Source organism: Rhinopithecus bieti, unplaced genomic scaffold (genome assembly GCF_001698545.2).
Source record: "Rhinopithecus bieti isolate Rb0 unplaced genomic scaffold, ASM169854v2 scaffold_9234, whole genome shotgun sequence".
Taxonomy (NCBI): domain Eukaryota; kingdom Metazoa; phylum Chordata; class Mammalia; order Primates; family Cercopithecidae; genus Rhinopithecus; species Rhinopithecus bieti.
The window spans coordinates 279,303-302,859 of record NW_016806011.1 but is presented as its reverse complement, the minus strand read 5'-3'; the positions used below and the strand labels follow the sequence as shown (position 1 = coordinate 302,859).

At 37.4% G+C, this 23,557-nt stretch overlaps 1 protein-coding gene across 7 annotated transcripts in view; it reads left to right on the top strand.

Annotated features, from left to right (window-relative positions):
* The window catches only part of HELQ (helicase, POLQ like), a 50,666-nt gene that overhangs the window by 8,145 nt on the left and 18,964 nt on the right, over positions 1 to 23,557 (top strand). For 4 of the 7 annotated variants that reach the window (XM_017874455.1, XM_017874456.1, XM_017874459.1 and 1 more), the window contains 11 exons: positions 847 to 1,047; positions 1,788 to 1,860; positions 4,232 to 4,329; positions 6,437 to 6,535; positions 8,100 to 8,245; positions 10,942 to 11,181; positions 15,843 to 15,984; positions 16,341 to 16,445; positions 18,191 to 18,413; positions 19,829 to 19,986; positions 21,707 to 21,805. In XM_017874455.1, the coding sequence (XP_017729944.1) occupies positions 847 to 1,047; positions 1,788 to 1,860; positions 4,232 to 4,329; positions 6,437 to 6,535; positions 8,100 to 8,245; positions 10,942 to 11,181; positions 15,843 to 15,984; positions 16,341 to 16,445; positions 18,191 to 18,413; positions 19,829 to 19,986; positions 21,707 to 21,805 (1,584 nt within the window). Of the gene's footprint in view, positions 1 to 846; positions 1,048 to 1,787; positions 1,861 to 4,231; positions 4,343 to 6,436; positions 6,536 to 8,099; positions 8,246 to 10,941; positions 11,182 to 15,842; positions 15,985 to 16,340; positions 16,446 to 18,190; positions 18,414 to 19,828; positions 19,987 to 21,706; positions 21,806 to 23,557 lie in introns of all 7 variants that reach the window. The other 3 variants (XM_017874460.1, XM_017874457.1, XM_017874461.1) reach the window with 3 other exon arrangements.

Sequence of the window (23,557 nt, the reverse complement as noted above, 5' to 3'; positions counted from 1 at the left end):
TAATGCCCAGGTTGGAGTTCTGTGGCATGATTTCAGCTCGCTGTAACCTCTGCCTCCTGGGTTCAAGTGATTTTCATGCCTCAACCTCCCCAGTAGCTGGGATTACAGGAGCCCGCCACCACGCCCGGCTAATTTTTGTATTTTTAGTAGAGATGGTGTCTCACCATGTTAGCCAGGCTGATCTAAAACGCCTGACCTCAAGGGATCCACCTGCCTCAGCCTCCTAAAATGCTGAGATTACAGGCATGAGCCACAATGCCCCTGGTGCTTTTTGACATCAAAGGAGACAGTTGAAATTTATTTTCACATGTATTTTAGAAGTTGCATTTGTTTTGCAAAGACATTACAGCATTTTTTATGTATGTCTTACCTGTGACCTTGTTCCTGTTGATGGGTATTAAACACTACTTGATGGGTATTAAACACTACAAGCTTTTTTGAACCCCATGAACATCTAATGGAGTTTTTAATCTGTGTTTTTTGGTTTTATTTTATTTGTTTATTTATTTATTTATTTATTTATTTATTTATTTTTGAGTCAGGGTCTTGCTCTGTCGCCTAGGCTGGAGTGCAGTGGCATGACCAAGGCTTACTGCAGCCTCAATTCCCTGGGCTCAAGGAATCCTCCCACCTCAGCTTCCCGAGTAGCTGAGACTACAGGCCTGCGCCACGATGGCCAGCTAATTTTTTATTTTTTATAGAGATGAGGGCTCACTGTGTTGCCCAGGCTGGTCTCACCCTCCTGGGCTCAACTGATCTTCCCACCTCAGCCTCCCAAGGTGCTGGGATTACAGGCATTGGCCACGATGCCTGGCCTGTTTTTCTTTATTGTAACTAATATTCTAGATTTCAGGTTTGTCAAGTTTTGGTGTAGAACTCGGTTTCTTTGTTGAAGAATATGCTGGAAGCAAAGGAAGATTTCCTCCAACTAAAAGAAGGGAAAAGAAATCACTATATATTGCCACTATTGAAAAAGGACATAGCTTGGTGAACTCCTTGATTGAAAGTGGAAGAATTGACAGTCTGGGTCTGGTTGTTGTAGACGAGGTTGGTTAATACTTTTATAATTTGTCAACATTTTTATTATACTAAATATTTATTATTCTGGTTATTGTGTGGATCTGCTTAGTACCTTAGTACCTCTATAAAAATAAATTTATTTTAACATAGACAATATAGGGGAAGACATTCTGTGCTTGATAATCTTAAATTTGGTTTTGTGTCAAGTGTTTCTTAAAGTGTGAACACATATGTGTGTAGTATACAATTTTATAGGCCAGGCGTGGTGGCTCACACCTGTAATCCTAGCACTTTGGGAGGCCGAGGCAGGTGAATCACTTGAGGTCAGGAGTTCGAGACCAGCCTGGCCAACAGATGAAACCCCGTCTCTACTAAAAATACAAAAATTAGCTGGGCGTGGTGGTGGGCGCCTGTAATCCCTGCCACTCGGGAGGCTGAGGCAGGAGAATCACTTTAACCCAGGAGGTGGATGTTGCAGTGAGCCAAGATCACACCATTGCACTCCAGCCTGGGGGTCAAGAGCCAAACTCCATTTCAAAAAAAAAAATTTTTTAATAGTACTTATGAATCCCTGATTTATAAGGATTTTGTACGAAAAGCTCATTATCCTAAATACCAGTGAAATAATATACATGTATTATAGTTGTTATATTCAAAATACTTGAGTTATAAGGAACTCTTTACAAATTTCATATGAATATATGCATGTTTTATATGAGCATCATATGAAGATTTACTTCTCTGCCTTTTTTTTTAAAATCTCGAAGTTGCACATGATTGGTGAAGGAAGCCGTGGAGCTACACTGGAAATGACCCTAGCAAAAATCCTCTACACTAGCAGTAAGTATTTTTTAAATGAGGTCATGAATTGATTTATAATCAAGCAACTTATAAAACACTTAATTCTATCACTAGCTGCATTATGTAACCTAAAGCAAGACACTTAAGCTTTTTGCCTTTGTTTTAAAATTTCTAATGAATAGAATTTTGAAGGTAAATGAAATTGGTATTTGAAGAAGTCCTCTATTATTATCCGCCGCTTACTAGCTATGTGTGCCCAGGCACATCCCTCAACTTCTATGTTTCTTTATTTGTAAAACAAGGATAATGGTACCAGCCTGATGGAATTGTTGTAAGGATTGTGTGAGTTAACACATGTATTGCATTCAGCAGTGCTTAGCACACTGCATTCAGTAAGGGTTTGCTGCTGCTACTGCAGCCATCTTCATCACCACCATAATAATACATATAATATAAATATAATAATAATATTGTAAAGCACTACATTTAAATAGGTCACTTTAAGGAGCTATTTTACAGCATCAGGTAGTCTTTAAAGTATATGAAAAATTTATTCTAAATGTCATAACCTACTATTGATATGCTATTGCAATATTTACCGTATATATGGGAAAATAACTATAAAGGTCAAATCTTAAAAGTATTTTAAAATTTCAACAGCAATAATATTTAAGCAGGTTATAGCATTTTGTAATTGTTCATTCAAAAAAATATTGATCACCTACTGTGTGCTAGGCACTATTTTAAGTGCTAGGGATACAGCAGTGAAGAAAACAGTCCCTGCTTTCATCAAGCCTGTATTTTAGGGCATTCCTATTTGACTATTCTATGAACAGCTAAGCCTAACGAAGGCTTAGTCTGAGCCCAACTCATTTCCTTCAAAGCCATTCTTCAGCCTGAATTCTCAACCACCACTCTCCAGCCAGCCAAGCCAGGAACCTACATATTCTATCAGCAACCAAATCCTATCTGGTTTACCTCATAAATATATTTTTACTTCTCTCTCTCTTATCCCTCATTACCACTAAGTCTAAGTCCACTAAGTTCAGTACCTCATCCTTTCTACCTGAATTGCCACAGAAATTACCAAGTTCTTCTGTCTACCCACTGCCCTTCATCCACCAAATCCATCTTTCTTTAGCGCAAGTAGAATGATCTTTCCCAAAATACAAATCCAATTAGTTTATTTTACTGTTTACCATTCTTTAATAGCTTCCCTTTGCTTTCTGCATAAATCCCTAATTTCTTAGCACAGCCTTTCTTGATTTGGCCCCATGCCCACCTCTTCAGCTTCATAGTCTATCCTTATGGAATGAGAAGGATACTCCTAATTATTTCTCTTTCAGCCAGTTTCTTGAATGACCATTTCAAGACATAGGAGCAATGAAGAAACATTTGCAAAGAAGGCCTATTTGGGTTTTCATTCAATAGCTAAGTCTATAGAAAGTATCCATTTTGTATTGCCCAGGATGTCATATGGCTTCATAAGCTTCACTCCACCTTTATTTAAAGCAATAACATCACCAAAAACTGTAGTCCCTGCTACTCGGGAGGCTGGGGCAGGAGAATCGCTTGAACCCAGGAGGTGGAGGTTGCAGTGAGCCGAGATCATGCCACTGCACTCCAGCCTGGGCAACAGAGCAAGACTCTGTCTCAATAAATAAATAAATTAATTAAATTAAAAGTTAGCTTGATAGCAAGATCTCATAAAGGACTTTTCACGGGCCAAGAGTTGGAGACTCATTTAGCCCTCTATCCTACTAACTGTACGTCTGTCTATAGCCATACCTGTGGAACATAACATGCTCTTCGTAAAGGGGATCCAGATAGACAGTTATAAGCAAATTTATACTCATTATTATTGTTTAGAAGCCTTAATATCCTACTTCTTGCCAAGTTTAAAACTCTATAAACTTCTAAGTAGTAACTTTCAGGATACCTGAAAAATTTCATTCTTCAAATGCCAGATTAATACTCTGGTAATATATTTGTAGTTTTCTTTTTTTGAGAGGTCAGGTCTCACTGTTGCCCAAGCTGCAGTGCAGTGACACAATCATGGCTCACTGCAGCCTTGACTTCCTGGGCTCAAACGATCCTCCTACCTCAGCCTCGTAAGTAGCTGGGACTACAGGTGTGCACTACCATGCCCAGGTAATTTTTAAGTTTTTTGTAGAGATGAGGTCTTACTGTGTTGCCCAGGCTAGTGTTGAAGTCCTGGCCTCAAGCGATCTTCCCACCTCAGCCTCCCAAAGTTGGCACCCAGCTATTTGTATTTTTCTTACTTACTTCTCCCACCCCTTTCCCAAATCACTCAGGAAGAATTCAGAGCACAAAAGATTTGCTAAAATTACTTTATGATATATTAAATAACATATTTTCCTTAACACTTTGGCTTTTGTTTGTGTTTTAGAAACAACTCAAATTATTGGTATGAGTGCAACATTAAACAATGTTGAAGACCTACAAAAGTTTCTTCAAGCAGAATATTATACCAGTCAATTTAGACCAGTATGTACCTAAGGTTTGCACTGTATTGATTTGTTTTGTATTCATCTAACTTAGAAATGAAAGTAGTAAACATAGGATTTAAATAATTCTATAGAGTACCAAAGGGGCATATTTTACTCACCATGACTATATGCTAATAAGAGGTTATGTATAGAGAATTTAAGAGTTTGTGTCTAGGTCAGGGATCTTGGGTTGGGTCACTAATGTATCTATAGCCTGGCCCACAGGCCCTCAGTGAACATTCATTGAATGAGTTTTCCCAGACCCCCATTTTATTTTTTCACTTCTTATTCTTTAAACTACATTTTTTTATTTGGCAAAATTTTAGTGAGACATGTTTTGAGTTATTGGCACATTAAAAAATTTATCTTAAAATTTAAAATATTTTAAAATATTTGTATGTTAGTAGTTATAATACTTTTTTAAAAAGTAAAGGCTTCACATGGATTTACATGTAAACTCCTCAATAGCAGCATTCCCAAAATGCTTGAAGAAAGTAAACAAATGTAATTTGTAGTTATTTGAAAATAACTTGTAATGTGTATATATTTGTGTGTAGTACTATTGTGTATGTTTTGTATCTAAATAGGTTTTCAGTGTCTAAGTTGGTTTTCAGAAAATAATTTTTTTTAATTGCCAAATTTTAATTTGAAATTTGATGTTTTAGCTGGGTGCAGTGGCTCACACCTGTAATGCCAACACTTAAAGAGGCAGGGGCAGGAGGATTGCTTGAGTCCAGGAGTTTTAAGACCAGCCTGGGCAACATGGCAAGACTCCCATCTCTACAAAAAATTAAAAAATTAGGGCAGCTGGGTGTAGTGGCTCACACCTGTAATCCCAGTACTTTGGGAGGCCAAGGCGGGTGGATCACGAGGTCAAGAGATCGAGACCATCCTGGCCAACATGGTGAAACCCCGTCTCTACTAAAGAGTACGAAAATTAGCTGGGCACGGTGTCGCATGCCTATAGTCCCAGCTACTTGGGAGAGTGAGGCAGGAGAATCGCTTGAACCTAGTGGGGCGGAGGTTGCAGTGAGCCAGGATCACGCCACTGCACTCCAGCCTTGCGACAGAGAAAAAAAAAATTAGGGCGTAGTAGTGCTCACATATAGTCCCAGCTACTTGAGAGGCTGAGGTGGGAGGATCACTTGACCCCAGAAGGTCGAGGATACGATACAGTAAATTGTGTTTGTGCCACAACACCCCAGGCTGGACTACAGAGTGATGACACTGTCTCCAAAAAACAAAAAGAAAAAAATGGTGTTTTTATATTTGTACCAGATATGAACATTTTGAGAGATATTTTTTGAACTTAATTGCCACATTAGATATTGTTACTGTTATTAATAAAATGCAATGAGCTGTGTTTGCAAACTGTTTTTATCTACAAATACTGAAAATAACGTGGTGGTATTTAGAATTAAAACTGATGAGTAATAAGACAGAAAGTTTTGACTGGACACGGTGGCTCATACCTGTAATCCTAGCACTTTGAAAGGCTATGGTTAGAGGATTGCTTGAGCCCAGAAGTTCAAGACCTGCCTGAGTAACATAGAGGCACCCTATCTCTATAAAAATTAGCCTGGCGTGGTAGTGCGTGCCTGTCATCCCAGCTACTCGGGAGGCTGTGGGAGGATAGCGTGAGCCCTGGAGGTTGAGGCTGTAGTGGGCTGTGATCATGCTACTGCACTCCAGCCTGGGTGATAGAGTGAGACTCTGTCTCAAAAGAAAAAAAGAAAAAAGACAAAGTTTTAGATCTTGAGACATAAGACAGATAACACCTTAGTAAAAGATAAGAACACCAAGACTGACACTTTTTGTGACAAATACAGAAGTGTGTGGTTTCTTTTTGGATATGATGTTTACTTAATTCAAACATATTTCCTCAAGGATATTGATCCCTATTTTGATTTAAAGGGAAAAAGACACCAAAAAAGAAGAAGAAGAAATGGTAAAGCAAGAACTTTTAAGTTGAAGCATGTTTTATATGTCTTAGAAAAGCTAAAATCTTTTATAGCTGTCCTTTTTTAACCTATTTTACAACATTTAAAACTCTGGAAAGAGGAATTTATATGTGGTATTAATTGCAAATGTCCTTTTAATTCAAGGTTGAATTAAAAGAATATCTGAAAATAAATGATACAATATATGAAATTGACAGCAAAGCTGAGAATGGCATGACTTTTTCACGCCTCCTTAATTTTAAGGTAACGTTGATAACCTTTAAATTCCAGGTTACCAGGCTTTGTGTCTGGGGCACCACAGAAGTTTCCAGTGGGTTCCGTAGAATAGTTTAGATTCTTGCGAGACACAGCTGATGCTTGACATCTGTTGGACACCATGCAGACTACCAGTTCAAGATAGCTCATTTCCAATTTTAACATTAGATCACGCCATAATCTTTTCTATGACATCATATCTTTGTGAAGTTGGGGTTTTTGCGGTTGCTGTAAGTACTGTGTGAAAATCAATCTAGAACAGAAAAGAATAGCTGTGTCTAGTCTTATTCCAGAGTTTGAAAGACAGTACCAAGTTGTGCACACATCCTGTTAGTGAGCTGTTGTGGTTATTTAAAAATGAAATAAAAATATTTTTTCATTCAACTGATGTGTAGTATTTATTCTAACAGCTACTAAGTTGTGATGAAGTACATATTTATTAACTTGTTTGGACCTCACTATTTAATTAACAAAACTGTTAAGTATTTCTTTTGGCATTGGGGCTGTGAACCAAGAAAATTTGGGGCCGGGCGCGGTGGCTCAAGCCTGTAATTCCAGCACTTTGGGAGGCCGAGACGGGTGGATCACGAGGTCAGGAGTTCGAGACCATCCTGGCTAACACAGTGAAACCCTGTCTCTACTAAAAAATACAAAAAAAGTTAGCCGGGCGAGGTGGCTGGCGCCTGTAAGTCCCAGCTACTTGGGAGGCTGAGGCAGGAGAATGGCATAAACCCGGGAGGCGGAGCTTGCAGTGAGCTGAGATCCGGCCACTGCACTCCAGCCTGGGCGACAGAGCGAGACTCCATCTCAAAAAAAAAAAAAAAAAAAAAAAAGAAAATTTGGAAACCTCTCCTGTAAATGCTTATTCATTTAACAACAACAACAGAAGAAGAATTTATGGACCATGTAGTTCAGATATTGGTGTATTAAAATGTTAATGTCTACTATGTAAATTTTAGTATTTTATGACTTATATGAAGGATATTAGAAAGGGGAAGAAAGGATTATATAGTAGTTTTAGAATTCTCTGAAGGTATGTTATTCTAAAGCTGTGTCTTCATTAGTATTTAGTAAAGTTGAAGAAACAGATTTTAAATAACTTTACATTTTTCATGTTCTTTGTGTTCCTTGTGTCACTACAAAAATTGTTATAATTCAGTAGTATGATTGAATCTGTGTTTTTGAAAACTTAGGCTATTATTAGGATCAGTTTGTGTTTCTCTCTGTGGGACTTTTTGTTCTGCTGTGATGGAGATGGGCATGTAGTGAGGCTATTAATAACTATTTTCACTTCTTTAATTTTCTTTAATTCACTTCTTTAATTCTAGTTTTTTTAGACTAACTAGGCCTAGGAAAATCATAATAACCTAAAAGAAAAGTGAGGTTGAACATTTTGATTCTTAATATAGATTTCATCTTTTAAATGATCCCATTATTAAATTAGAAGTTTAGAATTACAGATGGTTTATTTACCTTCAAATCTCACTGGTAAAAAATTGACAGGGTTTCGTGTTTACTAACCACCTTGTTCCTACATCCTGTTGTTTTGCAGTATTCTGATACCCTAAAAAAGATGGATCCTGATCACTTGGTAGCATTGGTTACAGAAGTTATTCCCAATTACTCCTGCTTAGTTTTTTGTCCTAGTAAGAAGAACTGTGAAAATGTAGCAGAAATGATATGCAAATTTTTAAGCAAGTATGTTAATTTTTTAATAGCCTGTTTTATTTTTATTATGAATTACAGATTGTGTATTATGTTGATTGGGCAAACACTAATTGTGCCTTGCAAAACATCATATTAAGTTGTTACAGTATACTAAAGGCTTGAAGAAAGAAATTTTAACTGTGAAAATCACATGTGAAATAGCCAGAAAAACGGGTTCTAAGGTAGCTGGGTGCTGTGGCTCATGCCTGTAATCCCAGCACTTTGGGAGGTTGAGGTGGGCGGATCACTTGAGGTCAGGAGTCCAAGACCAGCCTGGCCAACATGGTAAAACCCCGTCTCTACTAAAAATACAAAAAATTAGTTGGGTATGGTGCCTTGCACTTGTAATCCCAGCTATTGGGGAGGCCGAGGCATAAGAATCTCTTGAACCCGGCAGGCGGAGGTTGCAGAAAAAAGGAAAAGAAAACTCTAAGGTAACATGTAAGAGAATGTTAAGTAATATAATGGCTTAGGTCAGTGATTCAAAACTCGGCTGCATAGTGAATCATCTTGGAGGCTTTTAAAAATTCCAAAGCCCAGGCTACATCTTAGATAAATCAGAATTTCTGGGAGTGATACCCAGATATCTTTTTGTAAAGCTCCCCAGGCAAGTCCAACATATAGCCAAAGACAGGAACCACTGGTTTAGTCAGTCAAAGGACTAATCAGTGTTTACCACTGTGGAGATTAATTGTATCTTCCATTGCCTTTTTTTTCTTTTCCTTTTTTTTTTTCCTGAGACAGGGTCTCACTCTGTCACCTATGCTAGAATGCAGTGACACAAACACATCTCACTGCAGCCTCCATTTCCTGGGCTCAAGTGATCCTCCCACCTCAGCCTCCCAAGTAGCTGGGACTACAGGCACACACCACCCCTCCCAAAATTACAAAAAATAATTAGAAATTAATTTTTTGTAATTTTGGTAGAGATAGCATTTCACCATGTTGCCCAGGCTGGTTTTGAACTCCTGAGCTCAAGCACTCTGCCCCCCCCATAGACTCCCAAAGTGCTGGAATTACAGGCGTGAGCCACTGTACCTGGCCTGCCTTTGTTTTCTTAGTAAACTTCACACTTAAGTTGTATGGACATTTGGATATAATTTCCTGAGTAAGAAATGTGTTGGCTTGTAATTTTGTAGTGTCTTAATATTGGCTTTGTCATATTCATAGAGATAAGTATGAAGTTACTTTAAGTACTAACAGTTCAGTTTTTTATGCACCTATTTGTCTCATGTATGGTTTTATCATCTTCTGAAATTTCTTTCAGCCCCTTAGCTAATGCTGTATCACTATTCATAGTCTATTAACCTGAATGCTAATCTCGTCAACCTCTACTTCCTCTTTCAATCGTACTGTCATGGATTGGTCTAAGATAGACTTAAATTTATTGAATAGCAAAAGATAAAAATGTTTGGGATAACAGGAAGGAGTCACTCATTTCGGTAACAGTCTGCTTTTACAATGATTTTGATTATAAAAGCTTAAGGACATTAAATTATTGAAAAAAGTATTCTCAGTAAATCATTCATTTTCTTAGAATAATTCAAGGTAGTAAGATGGAGGAGACACTGGCCAAGTGATGGAAACATTGCAGGATATGAATGAAGTTTCTAAAGTTCTAGTGTTTAGACAGTGTTTTACCATAGAAGTATGATTTAATAGGCCGGGTGCGGTGGCTCACGCCTGTAATCCCAGCACTTTGGGAGGCCGAGGCGGGCGAATCACAAGGTCAGGAGATCGAGACCACGGTGAAACCCCGTCTCTATTAAAATACAAAAAATTAGCCGGGCGCGGTGGCGGGCGCCTGTAGTCCCAGCTACTCAGGAGGCTGAGGCAGGAGAATGGCGTGAACCCGGGAGGCGGAGCTTGCAGTGAGCCGAGATCTCACCACTGCACTCCAGCCTGGGCGACAGAGCGAGACTCCGCCTCAAAAAAAAAAAAAAAAAAGTATGATTTAATAATATATATGTTTCCATCTTCAGAGAAGAAAATTTATGTCTTAAAAAAACTATTCCCTATAAAGACATATGTTATAAAGAAAAAACAGCCATAACATCCAGAGCAAAGGTCTAAACCTGGAAACCTGGTATCCATGGATTCAAAGGAAGTACAGGAATGAATTTCGGGAAATCCACAAACCCTCTGAAATTATATGTAAAGTGTTATATTTATGTGAATCGTTGTAGTTTTCCTTTTCTTGGACAAGGCTTTGGCTTTGCTCTGTCACGCAGGCTGGTAGGTTCATAGCTCATTGCAACCTCGAACTCCTGGGTTCAAGCAATCATCCCATCTCATCCTCCCCTGTAACCTGGGACTACAGGTGCATGCACCGCTGTGCCTGGCTAATTTTTGTTGTTTTTTGTTGGGAGGTGGTCTCATTTCGTTACCCAGGCTGATCTCGAACTCCTGGGCTCAAGCAATCCTTCTGCCTCCACCTCCCAAAGTGAGCCATCGCACCCCACCTTTCCTTAGTTTTGATAAGATTTTCACAGGGTTCTGTAATCCACAAAAAGATTAAGAGACTGCCTAATAGTGAAGTCAGAATCAAAATTCTAAGAACATTTAATGTACTTAATGAAAATAGTACATTAAAGAATGTTTACATTAGCATCTACTAAAATGAAAATGGTAGGAATTTTGTCACTAAAAGATCAAGGGTTCATATTTCTAACAGATCTTTTTCATAGGGAATATCTGAAGCACAAGGAGAAAGAAAAATGTGAGGTAATTAAGAACTTGAAGAATATTGGCAATGGCAACCTGTGTCCTGTTTTAAAGCGCACTATCCCATTTGGAGTTGCCTATCACCATAGTGGCTTAACAAGTGATGAAAGGAAACTCTTGGAGGAGGCCTACTCCACAGGAGTGCTCTGTCTTTTTACCTGCACATCTACCCTAGCAGCAGGTATCAACCTACCAGCTCGAAGGTAAGAGGGTAAGAAGTAAATGTTGACCAGGCTCAGAACTTTTCCATCTCTAGCTTGCAAGGAGTTTTATTGTTTTATGCTTACTCCGTAGTGGCTGAGAATTTATCAAATGTTCTTTTAGCATATGCTGAGTTGATTGGTTGGTTTATTTTCTTTAATATTTTAATGAATATTTAATGAAATATGTGATGAAAAATAATGTTAGTAGATTTCTTGATATTAGAATTCCATCCTTTTATGCTCTTTATATCTGGTTTTGATGTTAGGGTTTATTAATCTGGTTGTGTAGAAATAGTTGGCAAGTGTTTCACCTTTTTTATGATCTGAAAGAGTTTATTTAACGTAGAGATTTCCTTAAAATCTTGGAGAGCCCATAAGGCAATTTGAGTCATATTATATATATATATTATTAATATATTAATATATATTTTTTTTTTTTTTTTTTTTTTTTTGTTTTTTTGAGACGGAGTCCTCGCTCCTGTCCCCCGACCGGCCCCCTGAAGGTGCAAAGTGGCCCGGTTCTCAGCGCTCACTGCAAAGCTCCGCCTTCCCCCGGGTTACGCCATTCCATCCCCTTTCTCGAGCCCCCCGGTTAGCCTGGGGGACCTACAGGTGCGCCCGCCAACTCGCCTGGCTAGTTTTTTTGTATTTTTTAAGTGAGAGACGGGGTTTCACTGTGGTTAAGCCCAGGATGGTCCTCGATCTCCTGACCTCGGTGATCCCGCCCGTCTCCCGGCTCCCAAAGTGCTGGGAATTACAGGCTTGGAGCCCACCGACGGCCCGGCCCGAGGTCTAATATATATATTTTAAAGCAGATCCTTGATTACCTTTTCAGTTATTATCAAAGGTATGGGCCTGTGTAATTGACTTATACCCTTTATAATTTATGATCCTGCGGTATTTTGCTAATAAATGATCAACTTTTATAAACTTTCCATGAGTGTTTTAAAAATATGTATTTTCAGTTGAATATGCAGTTTTATACATATCATTGATATCACAGTTGTTTATTGTGTTTTCAGCTTCTCTTTTCCTACTATATTTGATTCCTTGGTCTATCAATTTCAGAGAAGTGTGTTAGTTTCCTACTTTAATTATGTAGTTGTCAGTTTCTCCTTTTTGCATTTCTAGAAGTTATTACTTTTTATATTTCAACACTATTTAGATATACAAAGGTTTACTTCAAATATCTTATTGCTGAATATACCTTTTATCAATACAATAAGTACTCATTTTGCTCATTTAATAATTTTGCTTTGAATACCAGGACTCAATTATTATTATTATTTTTTTTTTTGCCAAGTATGTACCTTTTCCATTCTTTTATTTTCAATTTCTGTCTCTGATTAAGTTTTCCATTTTCAGACAATCGAAGAAAAAAATGAAAGTTATATATCCTATTTCTGTTATTCCAGTGGTTACTCTTAAAATTTTAAGTTGTAATCAAACATTTGTTATTACTTTAGAATTAATCAATAACTATCCTCTCCTGAACATAACAAGAGGCTTAGCATGTCCTTAATATATTCTACTCTGCCCCATGAATGTTGCAGTTACCTGGAATTTTAGTGCCAGGTTTTAAAATTTTCTTTCATCTTATATAGTAATTATTTAAACTTACCTGTAAAACATACTTGTTTTTTGCTTACCACTGCCTCTTATATCCCACATCTTTCTTCTCTGATTTTTTTTTTTTTAATTTTGCCTTCCCTGAGTAATCCTTTTTAGAATGGTGCTTTGGGGTAAAACATTTTGACTGTCTGCATAGTTGAAGGTATCTGTATTTTGGCCTCACACTTTAACACACACTTCACTAGCAAAAGAATTCTATTTTTTCCTTTAGGGACTTTGTAAATATTGTTCCATATTTTCTAGAGGCCAGTGTTGTTCATTTTTGTCTCTGCATGGATTTGCTGTTTTTCTTTTCCAGAAGCTTTTAGACTTTTCTCTTTAACCTTCCAATTTCCTCATGGTGTATAATAATAGTTGTAGTTACTACATTCCCCTCCCCTTCATGTAGTAAAAATTTTACATGCATTGACTTCATGGAGCTTCACAACAACTCTGTGAGGAAGGTCATATTTTATTACATACCTAGTATAGAAGGGGAAACTGAGGCACTGAATAGTTAAATAACTTTCCCAACTTTATATGCAACAAATGAGTTTTAAAGCCAAGGTTTGAACCCAGGAAGTTTGATTTTACAATCCCAGCATTACTACTTTTCATTCATAGGGCTTAGCACTTGAGTGGATGCTTTTAATCTAAGCTTTATGCCTTTCCTCTTTGAGTAATTTTTTTCAGTTATTTCTTTTTCTTCCCATTATCTCTGTTCCTTGCTTTTATAATTTCACTTAGACAGGATTGAGGCCTCTTTCATATCTTTTCTTACACATTTTTCAAAATGTGTGAGAATGTAAGCACATGTTTGTGCCATGTGATTTTTTTCAACTTTACCTTCCATATTAAAAAATCAGCTTTTTGTAATCCCAGCACTTTGGGAGGCAAAGGTGGGAGGATCACTTGAGCCCAGGAGTTTGAGACCAGCCTGAACAACATAGCAAGAACCTCATCTCTATTAAAAAATTTTTAAAAATTAGCTGGGTATGGTAGCATACACTTGTGATCCCAGCTGCTCGAGAGGCTGAGGTGGGAAGATTGCTTGAACCCAGGAGATTGAGGCTGCAGTTAGCTATGATTGTACCACTGCACTCCACCCTGGGTAACAGAGAGACCCTGTCTAAAAAAAAAAAAAAAAAAAAAAAGAAAATCAGAATTTAACTGTATCCATGAACTATTCTCATTCATTATTCAATTCTTCAATATAATGTTCTTTTTCTTTTTCTTTTTTTTTCTTTTTCTTTTTTTTGAGACAAAGTCTTGCTCTGTTGCCTGGTGCCCAGGCTGGAGTGCAGTGGTATGGTCTCGGCTTACTGTAACTTCTGCCTCCTGAGTTCAAGTGGTTCTCCTGCCTCAGCCTCCCAAGCAGCTGGGATTACTGGTGCCCACCACCACACCTGGCTCATTTGTGTATTTTTAGTAGAGATGGGGTTTCACCATGTTGGCCAGGCTGGTCTCGAACTCCTGACCTCAGGTGATCCACCCGCCTTGGCCTCCCAAAGTGCTAGATTTACAGGTGTGAGCCACCACACCCGGCCCTTCAAATTTTTTATGAATTTTTAAATTTTTTTTTTATTTCTAAGAACTCTCTTTTGTTCTTTCCTTGTAATAGTCTACTTGGTTTGTTTTGGGTTTTTTGAGACAAAGTCTCGCTCTGTCACCAGGCTGGAGTGCAGTGGCATGATCTCAGCTCACTGCAACCTCCACCTCCCGGCTTCAAGCAATTCTCCTGCCTCAGCTTCCCAAGTAGCTGGGATTACAGGTGTGCGCTACCTCTCCCAGCTAATTTTTGTATTTTTAGTAGAGACAGGGTTTCACCATGTTGGCCAGGATGATCTCGATCTCTTGACCTCGTGATCCACCCGTCTCAGCCTCCCAAAGTACTGGGATTACAGGTGTGAGCCACTGTGCGTGGCCAATAGTCTACTCTTATATTGTGGATATAATACTCTTTGGAATTTTCTGTGAATGCTAATTAGGATTTTTTAAAGTTCTCTTCTGTTCCCTATAGTATCTGGTTTTTGTGGTCATTTATTCTGTATATTCATGTTATGTTTCTTTTATGTTATTAGTTTTCTTCAAGTATTTGGTAATCTTTTCTGCATATTGAGATTTATAAATAAAGAGGAAGTTGATTAGTATAGGTAAACAATAGGTTTTTTTCTTCCCTTTGGATAGGAAAGCTGACTAGCTGACTATAGACTTCTGTATATATGAACATAATTGAAATCACGCTTTTTTTTTTTAAGAGATGAGGTTTCACTGTTGCCCAGGCTGGAGTGCAGTGATGTAATCACGACTCACTACAGCCTCAACCTCCTTGGCTCAAGTGATCCCCCCACCTCAGCCTCCCAAGTAGCTGGGACTACAGGGGCACACCACCATGCCCAACCAGTTTTTTGTTTTGTTTTGTTTTTGGTAGAAACTGCATCTCACTGTATTGCCCAAGCTCGTCTCAAACTCCTGGACTCAAGCAAACCTCCCACATCAGCCCTCCAAAGTGCTGGGATTACAGGCATAAGCCACTGAGCCTAGCCAAAATCACCATTTTTGTAGGTCAAAACCAGCTGAAATCTGCAATTTTATACCGTTCAAAATAACAAAAATTCATAAATAGTTATGTATATGTTAATGGTGTATGGTCACTTTTTAAATTTATGGAGTATAAAGTCAAAACACTTTGGATACTACTGCTACAGATTGATCGTAAGCATTGCAGCTAGACAGACTTGAGTTCAAATGATAGCTCTGGTAATTACTAATTTTTTAGTTTAGGTTAAGTCACTTAACTGAGTTTCATTTAACTCCTTTATAAAATGTAATTAAAAGTATATTATTACTAAGAGTTTTGTAAGAATTATAGATAATATATGTAAAAACCTAAGAAATCATAGATTCTTCATAAACACTAAATACCTATTATTTTGTGTTAGTATGTCATTAAATTTAATATCACAAATATATAATGAAATTAAGAATTTTTTGAATTGGTGCTGTTTGCTGTAGAGTGTTACTTTTAATTAATTTTATTAATTCCACAGAGTTATTTTAAGAGCTCCCTATGTTGCTAAGGAATTTTTAAAGAGGAATCAATATAAACAGATGATTGGCAGAGCCGGTCGTGCTGGAATAGATACTATTGGGGAGAGTATCCTCATACTGCAAGAAAAAGACAAACAACAGGTAATACTGAATTTGGTTGGTTGGTTATTTTGTCTTTTCTTGGTCTTTGGTCTAGCCCTTTTATGAAATAATCTTTTAAAATTAATTATTAATTTTCTTTAAATGATGCTTTCTTTCCTATATGGTTAAGAATTAGAAAGAGTGGTTTGAAAATGTATATATTTCAGACAATGAAAAAATATTTTTCCTATTTGTTTTTCATCCATTTTTATGAGGACAAATGTTAAATTCTTTTGTCTTTATTTTTTTGGTCTCCTTCTGGCTCCACAAGATTTATGTAAAGTATAAAATATTTATATTAAATGCCATTTATTTTTAATAATAACCAAAGCATGGTGTTGCTTTGACCTTTATAGGTATTGGAGTTAATAACTAGACCATTGGAAAACTGTTACAGCCATCTTGTTCAGGAATTCACCAAGGGAATCCAAACATTATTTCTCTCTTTGATTGGTTTGAAGGTATTTTTAAAATTTTTTTGTCTTATTACTGTTATCTGAGATAATAGAAGTTAAAAAGTTATGCAGTAACTTTATATGTGCAGCTGTGTAGATTTTATACTAATTTTTTATTTAATCTTTTCTTTTAATTTTTTTTCTTTTTTCTTTTTTTGTTTTCTCATCCACTTCAGTGATTAAGGTAAATAATTTTTAAAAGATCATGGAATGGTCAGGTGTGGTGACTCACACCTGTAATCCCACCACTTTAGGAGGCTGAAATAGGAGGATCGTTTGAGCTCAGGAGTTCGAGACCAGCCTGGGCAACATAGCAAGACCCCATCTCAAAAAAAAAGATCACTGAATCCTAGTGCTTGGCATGTGGTTGGCACTTAATAAATACTTGAATTAATGAAATTGGCTTTTTTTTCTTAGCAATGGGGTCTTGCTATGTTGGTTAGATTGGTCTTGAACTTTTGGCCTCAAGCAGTGCTCCCACCTTAGCCTCCCAAAGTGCTAGGATTATAGGCATGAGCCACTGCGCCTGGCCTGTTTTTGTTTGTTTGTTTGTTCTTTAACCTGGGACATGGTGATGAAATTAACTTTGGAACTGAGCATGGGTGAACTTACAAGTTGGGGCATCAGTGGAGAATCTGGCTTTGAGAAGCCAAAAGCAGAGGCTGGCCCAGTGGGTTTCAATTACTATGTAAAAAACTTTTTCAGTAGTATGGTAGATAGAGGGATCAAGTAAAGGTTCCCCTGCCCTCCTGCACTCTTCCATCCCCAGTGTTAACTCTACTCATTTAGGTAGGAAATAGTACAAAACTAAGTACGTTAATAATCCAAAACCAAGTATCAGTTCTTAAATATCTTCAAAGTATAATTTTAGCTTAATTGAATACTCCATTAAGAATGATTTTTATTAAAGTGAGAAGAAATAGAAAATGTCTGTGCCCCATAATATTTTTCTTACCCCTTACATTGGTTTAACATGAAATTATGACTTAAATTTTCCAGTTGAAATAGCATCAGAATTGTAAGAGAGAGAAATATACTTAATGATTGACTATGTTTTAGTATAACATGCTGATTTCATTGAAATTGACTAATAAAAATTATTCTAATTCAGAGCCAACTCTACATCTGAATACCAAATGGAGGGTTAAGTATTCCTTATGATTGCCATTGTAAGTTGTAAATAGCGAATAACAGGGGAGAGAAAAGGCAGTGAAAGGACAAGAAATGGAGACAGGAATATGAGAGACAAAATTAGGTAGAGATCAACTATTTTTAGGTAACATTTTAGGCAAAGTATTGTCTGACCCTGTTTTAGTGGAAATTGTTGTATTTTCCATGCTTTTTTTTTTTTTAATACAACTTTTAGAGCTAAAGGATGTTTTCACAGGTGGGTGGAAAGCAGTGCAGGGAAGAGGCTGAGTGAGAATTAGTGAAAATTGGTTGGGGAGTAAATAGCACAGTTTTGGAGATATTGTGAAAATTATTTAAAGACCTATTCAAAGGAGTTTTGGAATGAAAATGTGTACATATTTTCATAAAAGCATGAATATAATAACTATCATCCCCTATATTTTTTGTTAATTTTAAATTGCCATTATCAATTTATATATGCAACTGTGTAGATTTAATACTAATTTTTTTATTTAAATAGCTTTGACATATGGAAATGAGTTATCATCTTGATTAATATGCATTCAAGGTAATGCCTTGAGTTAAGGAAAATGCTCCAGTGATGTCCTGAATTGTTTCAGATTGCAACGAATCTTGATGACATCTATCACTTCATGAATGGTACATTTTTTGGTGTTCAGCAAAAGATTTTATTGAAAGAAAAAAGTCTTTGGGAAATAACTGTTGAATCACTTAGATACCTGACAGAAAAAGGACTCCTACAAAAAGACACTATTTGTAAGTCTGAAGAAGAGGTCCAACATAATTTTCATGTTACAAAGTTGGGACGAGCTTCATTTAAGGGTAAGAATTTACCTGAATCTTATTGATCACAGGAAACACATTGGAAAAAATGAAAATTAAATTATACTTTCTTTAGGCTGGGCAGAGTGGCTCACGCCTGTAATCTCAGCACTCTGGGAGGCCGAGGCAGGCAGATCACCTGAGGTCAGGAGTTTGAGACCAGCCTGGCCAATATAGTGAAACCCTGTCTCTACTAAAATACAAAACAAAAAAAATAGCCAGACATAGTGGTACATGCCTGTAGTCCTAGCTACTTGGGAGGCTGAGGCATGGGACTCGTTTGAACCTGGGAGGCAGAGGTTGCATTGAGCTGAGATCATGCCAGTGCACTCTAGCCTGAGCAACAGAGTGATACTCCGTCTCACAAATAAAAAAATAAAAAATTATACTTTAAGTTGCGTTTGTAATTTTATATTAATTGCATTAATCTTATTTTATAAGCTGATAAACTCCTTCAACTTTCAAGAGTTGAAAAATGTTTTGAATTATAAGTAATTAAAGTACTGCAGAAGTATATAGAGAATAAGGTGGGCATCCCTCCTTCATGGTCCCCTCCCCAGCGACCATACAACATGCTCTGTTGCCAAGGCTGAAGTGCAGTGGCGCACTCTCAGCTTACTGCAACTTCTGTCTCCTGGGCTCAAATGATTCTCCCACCTCAGCCCCCCAGTAGCTGGGACTACAGGCTCATGCCACCATGCCTGGCTAATTTTTGTCTTTTTAGTAGAGATGAGGTTTCACTATGTTGTCTAGGCTGAGGCTCTTTTTTAATGAAAATAATACATGTCTGCTGGTAAAAAAAAAAAAAACCTAGGAACTCAGAATTTTGCTAAGGAAAGTGCCATACTCCTGTCCCATTTCTACTCTCTCAGGAGCTCCTACTACCAGTTTGATATGTATTCTTCCAAATCTTTTTATGCATGTATTTTTCAAATGGAATCATCATTTAAATATTTTTTTCCAAATTGCTTTTCTCAGTATAAAATATCATGAACATCTTATCAGATGAATCTCGTTGAATCTATCTAATTTTTCTTTTAATACTGTAGTTATCTGTAGTGTGGATGTACCATAATTTATTTAACCATTCGATGTTGATGGACATTTGCATTCTTTCTGATTTTTCTTTGTTATAAACAAGGCTGCATGGACATCTCTATGTATTTGGGGGTACATATGGAAATGTTTCTCTGGGTTAGATTCCCCAAAATAGTTGGATCAGAAGGTATGTACTTATTAAGGGTTGATGAGTACTATCAAAATGACCTCCAAAATAGTTATATAATAAGATGTTGTAAGAGATTTTGAAGACTTTTTGCTATATTTAAAAAATTTCTACCCAATACTTTATTTAAAACCATCTCTTTGCCCCTCTGGTAATTGTGAAAGATTGAATATTTGTATCTTTCTTTTAGGAACTATAGATTTAGCTTATTGTGACATTCTCTACAGAGACTTGAAGAAAGGTCTTGAAGGACTTGTGCTTGAAAGCCTTCTTCATCTAATCTACCTAACAACCCCCTATGATCTGATTTCACAGTGTAACCCTGATTGGATGATATACTTCAGGCAGGTGAGAATATAACATTTTTCAACTTAGGCTACTTCGTTTATTAATTATTACATGCTATTTTGTTTTGCTTTGTAAAGATGAGGCTTTGCCATGTTGCCCAGGCTGGTCTGAAACTCCTAGGCTCAAGCGATCGTCCCACGTTGGCCTCCCAAAGTGCTAGGATTACAAGAGTAAGCCACTGTGCCTGGCCTATTATATGCTTTTATCAAGTGATTATTCACCTTTTCTCTGTTAAAATATATTTGGAATTGGATATTTTTTCTTTCAGTTTTTAAAAGTTGTAATCTGGCAACAGCATTTATGGTTTGTTTAACTTAACTGTTACTTTTCTCTTAAATATATATAAACATATTTGTTATTGAAAAAATAAAGGTTAAAAAAAAGGATTATCAATGGTCCTGTTTCCCCACAGAAAGTTAATGTTATGATCCCTACATTTTATAATACCTAGAATGCAAAGAAAACAGTGAAAACCATCTCTGATGATTTGAGAGTTTAATTATATGAAAGCTCGGTCAGAGCCAGGTATGATAATACATTAAACCCAATGATATTAATAACTGAAAAGGAATATTTATTTTACAACCCATCACAAAGTAGAATTGTCCATAGTTATTATAAAGCCAAGTGGCAACATACAGTATATTATGATTTTACTGTGAACAGGCTAGCTGTATAAATGTACATTAGGGCTGGGTGTGGTGGCTTATGCCGTAATCCCAGCACTTTTGGAGGCCAAGGTGGGAGGATCACTTGAGGTCTGGAGTTCGAGACCAGCTTGGCCAACACGGTGGAACCCCGTCTCTGCTAAAAGAATACAGAAATTGGCCGGGTGCGGTGGCTCAAGCCTGTAATCCAAGCACTTTGGGAGGCCGAGACGGGCGGATCACGACGTCAGGAGATCGAGACCATCCTGGCTAACACGGTGAAACCCCGTCTCTACTAAAACTACAAAAAACTAGCCGGGCGAGGTGGCGGCACCTGTAGTCCCAGCTACCCGGGAGGCTGAGGCAGGAGAATGGCGTGAACCCGGGAGGCAGAGCTTGCAGTGAGCTGAGATCCGGCCACAGCACTCCAGTCTGGGTGACAGAGCGAGACTCCGTCTCAAAAAAAAAAAAAAAAAGAATACAGAAATCAGGAGGCTAAGGCAGGAAAATTGGCTTGAACCCAGGAGATAGAGGTTGCAGTAAGCTGAGATCATGCCACTGCACTCCAGCCTGGGTGACAGAATGAGACTGTCTCAAAAAAAAAAAAAAAAAAAAAACAACACATTTTTTTAGGCAGGGTAATGTACATTTTTAATTGCCAGGAAATTAACTTTATTTTAATGTCATATTTTAAATCATTACTGTTTGTTTGTTTTTCCTTCATCTCTTCTCAACTTCCTGAGTTTACATTACTCAGGAAGTAAGTTGTTTTTAAGTGGTACTATATAATGCAATTACTCTCAAAACCTTTCCTTCTCCTTCCCCTCAGCCATCCGGTATTGAACATAATCACATAGTCCATGGAAACCACTAGTTGTGGCCATGCCTTTAAGTAATTCTAGAGTATGTTATATCCTAATGATACAACTTTAAAACCTACAATATTTACAAATATATTTATCTTGTTTTTTTGTGTCCTGAATCATGAGAATGTGATATCAAAAGAAATACTGGATTTGGTTCACATGACGGATTTTTTTATGTTTCCATCTATTTGCTCTTTTTCCATGTAGTTTAGCCAACTCAGTCCAGCAGAACAAAATGTAGCTGCCATTCTTGGAGTCTCTGAAAGCTTTCTTGGGAAGAAAGCATCAGGTCAAGCCATCAGAAAGGTACCACATTCTTTTTTTCTTTCTAAATAATAAGTTCAATCAACACTTAGTTTACTCACTAAGTTCACTCAACAAAATTAATACCATGATATTGATCTTTTTTGGTTTAGATTTTTTCCTTTAAATTAATATAATTCTCATTTTACTACTTAAAACATACCTGAGCACCCAAAATGTATGAATATTTTTAAACAACATTTATTTCTGGGTGGTGTGATGGCCTTTTTTTGGGTAGCATGAAATGTTTTCATAATATTACACAATCGTGATATAAGTTCATTTCAAAGGAGGAAATACATTTTCTAGAAACTTCATATTAGGCTTTCTATTTGGTATCAAGGATTCTAAGATATGACAGGTCTGGGTTTTTTGTTATTGCTTTTGTCATCCTCAGAGAACTCCTAGTCTAGTACTTATATTACATAAAGCATTTTAGAAGGTTAAAGGGGATAAGCTAATACTCATATATTTTGGTGTTTTAAAATTCAGTCAGCAGGCATGAAGCAAGTTATCAAATGCATACACTAACTTTAGGAGAAATTGAAGTAATTCTTTGGTAACCATACCTTCAATTTCCTTAAGAGAATGTTTTTTTCTCCCTTGTAATACACTTTTTTTTTTTCATTTAAAATTTTCTTTGGCAGTTCAATTTACATTGAAACCTAATTAGCTACCATTTTCCCCCACACCTCTTTTTTTTTTTTTGAGGTGCAGTCTCACTCTGTCGCCCAGGCTGCAGTGCAGCAGCGTGATCTTGGCTCACTGCAACCTCCGCCTTCCAGGTTCAAGCGATTCTCCTGCCTCAGCGACCTGAGTCACTGGGATTACAGGCGCCTGCCACCACGCCTGGCTAAGTTTTGTATTTTTAGTAGAGACGGGGTTTCACCATGTTGGCCAGGCTGGTCTCAAACTCCTGACCTCAGGTGATCCACCCACCTCGGCCTCCCAAAGCACTGGGATTACAGGTATGAGCCACTGCACCCAGCCTCCCCTATACCTTTTAAATTTGCGTAGACAGTACAGATTTCATTTTGTAAAATGGGAAGATGACGTTTACTTACACTTAAATTGATGGTGCGGTGTCCCATGCATCACTGTGTCATAAAATCAAAATATCATGCCGGGCACAGTGGCTCACGCCTGTAATCCCAGCACTTTGGGAGGCTGAGGCGAGTGATCACGAGGTCAGGAGTTTGAGACCAGCCTGACCATCATGGTGAAACCCCGTCTCTACTTAAAATATAAAAAATAGCTGTGTGTGGTGTCGGGTGCCTGTAATTCCAGCTACTCGGGAGGCCGAGGCAGGAAAATCACTTGCACCTGGGAGGCGGAGGTTGCAGTGAGCCAAGATTGCACCATTGCATTCCAGCTTGGGCAACAGAGACTCCGTCTAAAAAAAAAACAAACCACAAGCCTAGCACAGTGGCACACACCTATACTCCTAGCTTCTCAGGAAGCTGAGGCGAAAGATTTACTTGTACTCAGGAGTTTGAGGCTAACCTGGGCAACATAGTGAGACCTTGTCTCAAAATAAAATAAAAGTATCTCTAGTACTTAAGCATTCACATTATCACAATTTTAGATTGGGTCTTTTACTTTGGAAATGGCTGTGTTGTTTAGACCTCCAAAATACTGAATAAAATATTTCTTAAAACAAACCTTTTATATCGAACTCTAAAATGTAAAATAAAACAATATTATTAATTTGGAACTCATTATCAAATAATAAACATGCAAAATCTTATTAGAATA